Source organism: Scomber scombrus, chromosome 22 (assembly GCF_963691925.1).
Source record: "Scomber scombrus chromosome 22, fScoSco1.1, whole genome shotgun sequence".
NCBI lineage: Eukaryota > Metazoa > Chordata > Actinopteri > Scombriformes > Scombridae > Scomber > Scomber scombrus.
This window is the reverse complement of record NC_084991.1, coordinates 5,759,428-5,771,600: the sequence shown is the minus strand read 5'-3', so window position 1 is coordinate 5,771,600 and position 12,173 is coordinate 5,759,428. Positions and strand designations below refer to the sequence as shown.

At 41.9% G+C, this 12,173-nt stretch overlaps 1 protein-coding gene across 1 annotated transcript in view; it reads right to left on the bottom strand.

Annotated features, from left to right (window-relative positions):
- nav3 (neuron navigator 3) overlaps positions 1 to 12,173 on the bottom strand; it is an 84,096-nt gene that overhangs the window by 59,211 nt on the left and 12,712 nt on the right. The window contains 2 exon segments of the mRNA XM_062443303.1: positions 11 to 418; positions 9,915 to 10,023. Of these exon segments, the coding sequence (XP_062299287.1) occupies positions 11 to 418; positions 9,915 to 10,023 (517 nt within the window).

Genomic DNA, 12,173 nt, shown 5'->3' with positions numbered 1-12,173 from the left:
CTAGTCATACCCGCTGGTGATCTCATCCATCCGTCCGTTCTTCCCTAGGATGTCCCCATCACTCATGTACCCTGCCACCTCCATCTGCTTCCCTCCTTCCAGCCCTCCTCCTCCCTTCTCCCCCTGCTCAGCCCCCCTCGCCCCTGCTGCAGCTCCTCGCCTCAGGGGGGCGCTGTACACAAACCTGGAGGGGTCCGAGTGCCCACTGTAGCGCCCTGTGGTGGTGCCAGCGCCCGTCGTGCTCGCCCTGGGCGCAGCATAGCTGCTGGGCATTGAGGGGGCGTCGCCCGCCTGGAGACGTGGGGTTTGGGATTGGCCCAGACGCCAGGCCATGGGGGAGGAGCGTGTGGTGAGGGCCGGGAGACTCCGTCCATTGACCTCAGTGGTTACCGTGGTGTCGAAGGTTGTCTCTAGTGTACTGTGGAGACAGAGGAGTAGAGATGAAAGAGATGTATGAAAATGTATCCTGCTTTCAACATGATACAGCAAAATCTCTCTAAGCTTGGTACTTGTTACTCCAACATCTGAAAGTTGCTCAACATACTTAAAGGCTCACTATAGAGGGTCTTTGCAAAAGTGCCTCAAATAGATCACAGGTTCATAACTTTCTAGATATTATATCAGGAGCACACCTGTGTGAAGGGCAAATCATTCAGGTGAAAAGATCAGTCATACGGGACTGTCTACATCAGTTGAGTGCCACTTTCTTCAAATCACATGCTGCGTCTTACAACACTGCCATATGTGTGTGTGTGTGTGTGTGTGTGTGTGTGTGTGTGTGTGTGTGTCTGTGTGTGTCGATGAGAGTGTGACCTTCTTAAAGTGCTGTTTCTTCCAGTGTGTTAACTTGAAGTATAAGGGGAGAAGAGAGTGAAGTCTCCCAGGGGAACATAATGTCAGACCATCACGGTACATCAAATTGAGATGGAAAGAGAGAGAGGAAGACAGCTATGTTTCCATCTAACTCAAGTTAATTTTATAGTTTAACACTTTTGAGATGTCACAAAAAATAAAATATTATCAGAACAAAGTTATTAATGTATATTTCAAAATGGCAAGTGTTGTTGTTCTATATAGAGTTATACAAGAACAAAATCGATGAAATAATACAATAAAATGACCACATAACAACATTGGACATTACAATATATCATATTAAAGGACCAGTGTACAGGATTTAGTGGCATCTATTGGTGAGGATGCAGATTGCAACCAAATAAACACCCCTCTCATCACCCTCTCCATTCAAACATGTTGGCACAAAACTCACAAAAGTTGTGAAAGGCCCTCTCTAATGGTATGGTTTGTCCACTCTGGGCTACTGTAGAAACATGGCAGTGCAACATGGAAACCTTTATGAAAGAGGACCCGCTCCCTATGTAGCTATAAAGGGCTCCTTCTAAAGCTAACAAAAACACAATCATTTTTATTTTCACGGGATTATACACTAACTAAAACATTCTTTTATGAATGTTATTTTCCTTTTCTGCTGAACCTGTTCAGATGCCACTAAATTCTATACACTGGACCTTTAATACCAGGTTTTACTGTAGAATATTCTCTCAGCAAAATTATACAAAGCCTACATAATGACATCACAAATGTTCAAGTTTGTTAAAAAGTTTGGAATCTTGTGGGAGACACAGAAGAGAGAGAGAAAAAGAGGAAGTGCAAATAAAAGCAGCCAAGACAAGGAATGAAACCTGATGGAGGGAGATAAAAAGGACTGACTCACTATCCTGCCTACCCTCTATTAGCCCTGCAACAGCCCCTGCTGTCAATTCTTCCCTTTAACAAGGCTTTGAATATGTCAACTTGCAACGCACGACTTTCATCTTTCAAGGAACGCCTTGCTGGGACATTTTTGGAAACAAAAGAGGAGCAAAATCCAAATTGACAGTGACGACAACACAATAGAGACGCAGCAGGTGAGAAAAAAGCAACATCTGTAGACTGTGAACGCAAGAACAATACACTCATTGCTGCTCACACATTGAGCCCTGCAATATGATGTGATCTGGACACGGAGAGCAAAGCATGGCATGGCCTCAGTGGTACCTAGCTTGAGCTCTCTCTGCTGGGAAAAACGGTGCACTGCATTCACATGATGAGAAGAAGAAGAAACCTGACATGAAACCAGACAGCTGCTCTGATTCATGTTATTAAGGAAAAGTTGATAATATGCGTACAATATAGCCGCAGTTATCCTTGTGTTAACATATTAAGAGTGTGTTGCATATATGTGTTACCACGGAAACAGGACTCACATGTTATGTAGCAAAACCAACAGTGTAAACAGGATTAAGCTTTACATGATGCTGTTGGCAGTCATATACTGGCTATATGATGTTTTAATGTTCATATACAAAAATGTACCATTATCAACATATATACTGTATACATAAAATAATTAGATTATAATTTAGAGCAGGATATATGACTGTAGCAGACGATGTGGTTCAAGTGGAGGACAGCAGCTGGAGAGGTGGGATGAGATACCTTTTTGGATGCCTGCCTCCGTGTGTGGGTCTTCATTAGGTGAAGAAAGGAATGACATCTTAAAGCAGCGTCTCACACATAGCGGTGAGAGAGGTGTCAGAGCAGCCTTGTAAATGTGTGTGTGTTTGTGTGTGTGTGTGTGTGTGTGTGTGTGTGTGCGTGCTTGGTGAGAAAGGGCGGGGAACACTGCGCCCCTGTGATGCCAAGTGCTGAAATCAGAAGGGCAGCGATGCCAGCCGTATTCACAACACATCTCTATCAACACCTCCTGAGATCGACACACACACACGCACACACGCACACACACACGCCAAATGACACACGCAATGCCAAATGGAGAAAAAAAACAAAAAAACAACTGCTTATCTGACAAGAGATCACAGCCGAATATGGAAGTACAGAAATCAATTTGCCATGGTATAGAAATCAAAATCATTTAAACATTGGTACACAATGTAGCGAGCTAAATCAGCTTATCTTTATCTCCATGCAGCAGGGAGGAAAAACAGAGAGAGACCGATAAATGCAGGGAGACTGTACAGTTTGTGTGTGTGTGTGTGTGTGTGTGTGTGTGTGTGTGTGTGTGTAGGTGTTGAGATAAAGGAGCGTGGAATCGAAGGATACGGCTGAGCGGCAAGCGGAGGAAAGATGACGAGATATTTTACAAATCTAACCTACCACTTGCAGACACATACAGTACAATTTGCTATATTACATCCTTTTTCACCTTTACTGTCAATAGGTCACATCTTATCTTTCACATGTCGAGTGGCACGAGATCAATACACTCTCAAATGTATGATATGCTACAGAAGACACTTATAAAACATACTATATAAGTACTCTTAGTGCCTTGATTAGACAGTTGACAGTGGAAAGAAGCAGGGATGTTGCAGGTCATAGTTAGCACCTCGAACTCCAAAAAATAAATGAAAGTAAGGAGACACTTTAAACCAATAACATAATGCTACTGATAACATGTGCAATCAAAAACCAACTTTTAGAGGTGGATTGATCGAGTAGATACCTATATAGTGATATTTGTTAATGACTTTTACAACAGATTCAACATTTTGTCAAAGTTTTAAAAAGTTTTGGTGTTTTAAGTGCTCCAGGCATCCTTTTGTTTGGCCATGAGAAAATCCAGGACAGGACTTTCTTTGGACATATGTTCATCTAAAAGCTTGGAGGTGAAAAAGAAAGCTGGCTAGAGGACAGACATGGAGGACCATCACTGTTGTACCTGTGTTGTCCTTTGAAACTCATTTCTGACCATCGTTTCAACATTATTCACTCAACAACTCTGTCTGCTATCCACTGTCTGGAATAAAACAGAGGTACATCCAAAATAAATCCTAATACGAGGAGACTATTTTATGTATAGCCAAGAGCTCAGTGAGAGAAAAATCCATGTTGACAGCAGGGAACTGCTTATTGCTGAGCAATGCCTGATATAAATACACTCTAACTTTCTGTGACTGCTGAGACGTTTAACACTTAAACATCTCATTCTTATGGTGGTTAATTCACTGATTTGGGTAAAAATATAATTCTGTAGAATCTACTGAAAGGGTCTTCACAATCATGAATAGTGTTAGCCACATTTTTAATAATAGCTGCTTTATCCATATCTGAGTCATATAGTCATGTTTATAATATACACACAATAGCAGCTAATGGGATTCTCTGTAAAGAATACACAAAAAATAAGCTAGCATGAAAATTTAAAGTGGAGATTAAATCTACCCTGTGAAGGGAAACAGTGGGATCAGTCGTTGTGAGTCAGTCAAAAGCCACAACAGGAGCACTGTAAGCCTTCAGTCTACTGGTGGACTGATAGTTATTTTAGCTTAGTTTTTAGGACTATATAGTTGCATTAGTTGAAATGTAAAGACTGTTCCATTTTCATGATTGAAGAGTACAGTTTTTCTTTTGTTGGGTCCAACTTCAGTACCAAACTTACACTTAAAGAACAGCTTTGAAACTACTTATTATGCAAATTCTCACGGGCACACAGTCATGGACAAACTTAGACTGCTATAATTGGCGTGTCATCAATATATATGTAACTTGCCATTCAACCAGCTATGATTTATCAGTGTTCTGGTTTCATGAAAATATATATATAGTTAGATTATTAGTATTTTAATATTAGAGACACAAGTAGCCTGCAATCACTGGGTATATCACTAGTTAAGATATTCCGGCCTCCTTGTAGAGCATAATATCCACCTGATACATTTTGTTACTCAGCATCTCTTACTGCTCACTGGCTTTTAAGGACAGAAAATGATAGCATGTAATGTAACATTTGCATGAGATGTGCGAGCGAGTGTGTGTATGAATCTGCATATATATTTATATTGTGCGTAGGAGTGAGGCTTGCATTGGTACCGGCAGATGTTAAACCCTTTTAAGTTGAGAGCAATTCAGAACATCACAGGTCTGATCTTCAATCTGGACCCTGAGAAAAGGGGCCCTGCCCTGCTGCCAAACAACCATCTTTCACACACACACACACACACACACACACACACACACACACACACACACACACACACACACACACACACACACACACACACACACACACACACACACACACACACACTCTAGTCACTCCAGTCACTTTCCATCTCCCATTACGGACTGAAAACCCATTTTGCCAAGAAAAGCCTTGGATTACCTTCCTGCAGCTCAATCATGTCATTCATCTGCTCAGTCTGACTGCTCTCAAGAACATTGTCAGGGATTGGAAACTGTCTCCGGCTTTGATTCTTCATTACTGTTAAGTATTAGTAGTAATTTTGGTAGTTCAGGATTTCACTTTTATTGTGCTGTTGCAATCTTAGCGAATAACCTGGTATTGGAGCGTCAGCTAAATGCCTAAAATGTTCATTTAAAAGGAAACAGCATGCTCGCCTCTGAATCCTGAACATGCACTCAAATAGGACCAACGGCTATCTCCTCAATTCCAAGGCAATTAATAATTTAGCCGGCCTCCGTTCTCTCTGAACCTCAAGTGTAAACACAAAATAAACAAACTCGACCAGCTGAAGCTATTATGTACAAAATGTCGTCTGGCCGTCGCTGAATCCCCAAGAGACTAGACGGGGATCCCTCAGGCCCGAACATACAGGTAGATAAGAGGAGGAAAGATTTCCTTTTCCTGGTTGCTTGTTTTAAGATCACAGCATTTCTTCACAAATGAAGATCATTCTTTTCCTTTTAAATGTCAATCAATAGTACATTCCATTGTCTGTAGAGGTCTCAACACATCTTGATCTCTGAAGAATGTTGTAGATGTGACCTGAGCTGCCCCCGATGGCGGCAGCATCAAAACAGCAAGGTCAGTTCAATGAGAAAGAGAGAAGGTTGCAGGGTCTCTGAAACCTTAGCCCGACCACACAAAATATTTGTAGAGGAGCTTTTTCGAGTGGGTCAATAATTATGGGTAACATTAGCTGTCTGACTTCCAGGCAAGCTGCACCTTGCTGTGGCTGGTTGTGTCACATTTTCTGTCTGAATTATCACGATGCAAAGTCTGGAGCAGTGAGCTGAGACATGCAATGATGAAAATGGTGAGAAAAAAGCAGAGATTTAGTGGTTTTACTCTCAGTATATCTAATGTGGCTGTGAATTTACGAACAGGGCTCAAGACTGTATAAACACATGTCTGCTGCCATCAAACCAACCCAGCAAACTTGTTTTTTTATACACAGTAATGTGGTTAGGGGTGTGTTTTTGTGTTTGGGGGTGCACTTAGATTGAACTGGTTTTCTGTAGTTTGGTGCAATTGTAGGACAGATGGATAAAACATCTGTCTTGAATGTATGCCATGTCTGAGGTTGCCAAAATGCTAGCAGTGGCAAATGCCATACACATTTTGTTCCCACTGGTCACGTTACAAGTAATGGCATCTAAATGCAACAGCAGTCCTACGTTTGACTGGAATCTTGCTGCAGCACCGCCCCGCTTCTGCACCACATCCAGGAAGAAATGCTTAATTAATTCCGATTTTGTTTTAGCCAACTGATGACGCTTCTGTATTCTGCTCCATCTCAAAATATAAAGAAAAAAAGCTCTACACAGCTATGTGTGTGTGATGATGATGGAGTTGTGGGCAGTTTCAGGGGGTTGAAGCTGAGAAAATGATTACTTACTGATCAATTCTCTGCTTTTATTCTGGCTTATAACTTTTTAAAACTCTGTACTGATGAAGAACCGAGTTGGATCAAAGTGTCTATTTGAAATGAAGACATTTGGGGGCTTGGAGTCACTGTATTGCACCAATGTGATGTAAGTATAATTACATCACTTCAAATTTAATTTTTACCCCTTTAAGACACTACAGTTGTTATTGTATGAGCAAGCTTCCTGAAATGAATGCCTTCTGCTATCTATTGTATGGTGAACTGAGCTGGATTTTTGGAGGCAAATACACACTGATGTAATAGCTGTTGTTTTTATGTGTGAAAAGTAGTGTGTTAATCAAAAAAGAAGATGTTTGCTGTGGTTTTTTTTAATAAAGAAGAAATTCTGGTGGATGTAGCGGTGCTGGGGGACGACACTTTGACGTTTTTGATGTCTGAACACCCAGGCGTATAAACTGTTAAAACGTGGCAGCAAGGAAAGGAAGACTGAATGATGAGTATGACAGTCATGTCCACCAGAGTGTAACGGTGATTAATTACTAAAGGTGCTTCAAAGCTTCATGGTGATTACAGCCATTTCTTATCCAGCGGAGAGATAAGGATAGTCTGGCCAGGCTTTTGTCATGGACGGAATTCTCACTCTGAGGCTGTTGTCACATTCAGAATACTAACACACACGCTCATGAGTTGACTTCAATTTTTCCATTAAACCTAATGGCTAAAAAAAAACAAACTGTGCAGCTGCATATATGCTATTTCACAGCCATCTTAGCTGTAACTGCTCCAATACACAAACAAGCACATGCAGACTTGATGTATATGATGATAATATAGTGGCACGATGATGCATTTTCCACAAATTTCATGCCTACTGTCCTCGAGAGTCTGATGCATGTCAATGAGAGTTGTGCGCCAATCAAATATACCTGCGAGTCTCATTGGATTAAATGTGGTGGTAAGACAATGTCGCTGTATTGATTGTGCCTGGCTGAGACTCCTCTGAGGGGAAAAAAAAGGAGAGAAAAAAGTAGAAAACAAACACACCCATGCACACACACACATACACACACAGAGACAGACTGCCATCTGTCATGGCTGTCGGCAGCCTGGCCACCATCTTCCTCTGTAAATGGGGCAAAACACACAAAATAATAGACTGAAGGAGAAAGCAGGCGAGCCTCTGCCCAGAGAGCCGACATAAACCAATGGTTATCATTTTGTCTTCGCCTGAGCCGCAGTCTCTTTCGCTGTGTGCTGTTAAGATTCTCGGCGTTGCCCCGTGGCTCACAGATGGTGGACGGTCTTTTTAAGGTGCCGGTTGTCCATCAACTCCTGAATGTCATTACATGTGTGCCAGCTGGTGAGGAAGGTGATGCTGCTTTTTTTGAATTAAATCCAAGAAAACGTTGGAGGAGAAGATGGTCGTGGTAATAGAGGGAACATCATTAATAGTTGGAGACGTATCTCAGTGTTGTGAGCAAGCCAGAGATGCAGCATCAAAAATTAGAATTGGGTTTATCTGCCAAGGACGCCGGATGCAGGAAGAAACTGACTTGGATGGACGAGTGTTGAAACGTGAAGCTGTGATGGCAAAGGAAGTCTTTTTTTCCTCCTCGTTGGTTATTTTCAGTGGGGGTTTTTTTCCGTTGCCGACATGTGTGGGTCTTCACAGCTTGTGTCTTTTGTTTTGGCTGTGACGCATTTTGCGGGAGTTGAAGCTTCGGACTGGCCACGCATTACGTCAGTGTGAAAAAAGCAGTATGAAGAGTGGGTGCTAAACTGTAGCTCTCGGATGAGATGACAAAACTCTGGTTGCTCTGTTGTTATTGTGAAGAAAGCTCCACACAGGAAGGACAAGTGCTCAAATAAGAACTGTAGAGGTGACAGAGTACATACTGCCCTGAAGTGATCATATTTGTTTCTTAAAGCTGCTACGATCAATATTTTTCTATTACCAGTGGATGAAACCTAATCTATTGAGCAATCAAACGGCACACAGGCAAAGTTAGCTACAAGCTGGTGAACATCGTGAAGTAGTATTGAAAACGTCTCCCATCATGCGATACATGCAGTCGATCCTTTTTGTACCCAGAGCTAGAAAATATGACCATTTGTATGGACTTGCTCACAGCCAATCAACACATATCTTCTTCAATTTACTCAACTGGTATCAGGATCACTTTAGGGGTCTTTGGAACGGTACTGGCATCGCAATTTTTTATACATGATACCCAGCCTTTCCGAAATCAATTAAAAAAGGTTTAAGGTTAACCAGCTGACATCAATTACATAGCTGGCCAGAGCTTGAATCACTTATGCCTTTCTGTGACTTTAATTTGCCCTCATATCTTTATCATTGAGCATTATCAACCCAAACAAACCAAATGCAATCCACCTTTCTAATTCTGTTCAGTGAACTGTAAATGTGAATCACGATATCTCTCAAACCTGGATGGGTGCTAGAATGACTGAAGGTGTGGGTGTCTTAAAATAAACCTGGCAAAACCTGGAGTGACTTTTTCTTCTGCGTTTATTTGATTTATTTCTAAAAAAACAGTGTCTGATGTAAATTCGATGGCGCCTGCAGAGAGTTAAAGCTTTAATGCTTTGAAACAAATGTCACAATGGTGGTCAGGCCCAGCAGACTGTACCACTAATGTAATGCCAGTAAAACCTGGAATAATTTGGTAAACCATCTCAGGAACAGATGGGAGCATTTTTTAGATTTGAGCCGCGGGGTATAAATGATCCCATCGGAGGTGTTATATTACACTTTTGTCTCAGCTTAAAATATAATTCACTTTAACTCTGAAACAAGACATTTGGGTCAGACTCCAAAAATTGGTTTAAAAATGTACTTTGATTGGTGGGGCTCGTGTAAGACTCCTGCCTCCACACTTGAGGTGCCACTGTGGAGGCAGATTACAAGAGACTGACTGTTAGAACAAGGAAGTTGTGACACTGGGGAATGTTTTAGGAGAGAATTACAGGGGGTTACTCAATTTTGCATGTGCTATAGCTGAAGCCTTGACAGTATAGCAAGTTTATATGACTGTAGGGTTGAATCTAGGACTGTTATATGAATGAGAAATGACCATACTGTTATATCTCCAAGACTGGAATCAATCTCTGGTTGTCCATTTCACCATATGCCTATATAAATATATTTATATACTTTTTAACCTAAATTAAACCATATAAAGAAATCAGAGTCATTTACCATTACCATTAATATATGGGCAGCGTCATTTGTGTGCCTACCTGTGGCTGATCTGTGTCCCCCGTAAACTGGACATGGTTTCCTCCAGGTTCTGCCGCAGGTCAGCGATGTTCTTCACCGTCCTCATGCGTCTTGTCTCAGGGTCCTCTCCTGGAAACACACATTTTTGTATGATTTACTTAGATGTCTGGACTCACAACCACACACACACACATAACCGCAGAGCACGTTTCTAAGCGATGAGGACATCTGACATACAGTTTTTCATTGGATGTCACCGAGCGTCTCCGTAGGAAAAAAGAATGATTACCAATCAGGATGACAGCCGGCATGGGTGCACGTCCCTAAACCCCATCCTGACAAGCTGTAAGCCATACAATAAATCAGCCTGTCAGCTAAACCAGGCTGCACTGCGTACACTTCTTTACTCTTAAAAAAAAAAAAAAAAGATACATTATTTTACACAGTATTGACATTTTTTTCCTTCGGGCCAACGCAGAAATGTCACGCCATGACACTGAGTGCTCTGTCAGTTAGTTTGAGGACACGGTGAAAGCAAACTTGGGGAAAAAAAACGCTGCTACTTCAGTCCACTGTCTTCCTAGCCTGCCCTGCAGCACTTTGACGCATACATTTACAAAAGTGTTTCATGTGTTTTATGTACTTCTCTGCGCCTCCCGTGCAGATGACACGCTTGTTTCACTTTCACTGAGGCCTATGCTAAAGGAGTGCTGCTAATAAGAAAAAAAGGGTGGGCAACATTTCAAGTGCGAGCTGTAGGCGCACACCAAAGTATGTGCTTGTCTGCTCCAATTAAGCCTCTCTGTTAGCTCGTCAAACTAGCCTATATCTGCGGGCGGGTACCGAAGAATGGGTAATTAACAAGTGGCAGAGGCACAGAATGGATGCCGGTCACACTGCTTCCCAGTTTTAAGGTGCTTTCAGAGGAAAACAGCCTCCGTGGTGGAAATGAATGAGCCAGCAGATCTGGTATGACGAGGCGACAATGCAGCGTGATGGTAAGATGAGTGCGAGGAGCCGCGCTCTGTCAGTACGCGAGCTGATTCCAGTGCTCCAAGCAAACATACTGACAGCGAGCTACTGTGATTACACTGACTCGGTAAATGAGGGCAGATGGGAGCAGTAGTAGGTTGGAGGATTGAAAAGGCCCCCAGCGGTTCCCGTGGCGCAGCTCAGTGCCGGGAGGGAAAAAATAGTTGAGGTGTTTATGTGAAGGAATATGAAGCAGGTCGGTGTTGAAAATAAGTTGGAACACTAAGCCGGGTTCCCTGGATAACTATAGATTTATAAAAATCAATTTATAGTTGTCTGTAAGGCATTTTGCTTTCTGTAGTTTCACATTTCAAACCGAAATCTACACTGTGCAGGAAGAGATCTCCAATCTCTCCTTGACATTTTGACACTTTATGTTTCTTATTTTTTTACCACATTCTAAAAACTGATTTGAACAGAATACCAAGACACAGCCAGTATGTAGCTGATGTTCTAAGCTGGCACCGATCCTCTTGTTTCAGTGTATGTTGTGTGATAATAAACCCAGTCTGGTTCTGTTTATAAAAGGTATAAATTATCAGCCAGTTCTGCGTTAGACCTTTTTTAGCCAACTTCATTTCAACTTATTACCACAGCTTTTACACATATTATAGTTAATTATACGTCAATTAAACCTCATTTTTTAGTTCTGTTGTCCTCCTGGGTCAAAATGAACCCAAAGACAACAGGAGGGTTAAAGCCAGTTTAGACCACAGATTCACAATGAGATGACGTGCCTTATGTTCTAGAAACAGCTGACTTGCAGGCGACATCAGCAGCCGGCTTGAGTTGAGCCATTTTACACTGCTGCAACTTTTCCCTGCAACGTTCTAAAATGGTTTAATCTCATCGTGAATCTTTGGTCTAAACTCGACTTTAGAGACCCAGAACATGGGCCTTGGAACACCTTGGGATCCCCCAGGGGGAGCTGATGAGCATGGCGGAGGAGTGATATGTCCGGGTTTCATTGCTTGGCCTAATGCCACCGTGACCCGGCCCCCGGATGAGCGACAGAAAATGGATGGTTGGATGGACTTTAGAGCCACCTGGTTCACCAGCTAATAAATGATTGCCTTGGTGACACTGAAACTGGATTTATTAAAGTCTTAATATATGTTTTTATGTTAATATCAAAGGAATCTCTTTTTCTAAATTCAACAGACGAGTCTCTTTCCCATAATGAATTATTGTTGTATTTATTCCGTTTGGTCTGTTTAAGACTGCTTTACATGCTGTGATTGTTTTAG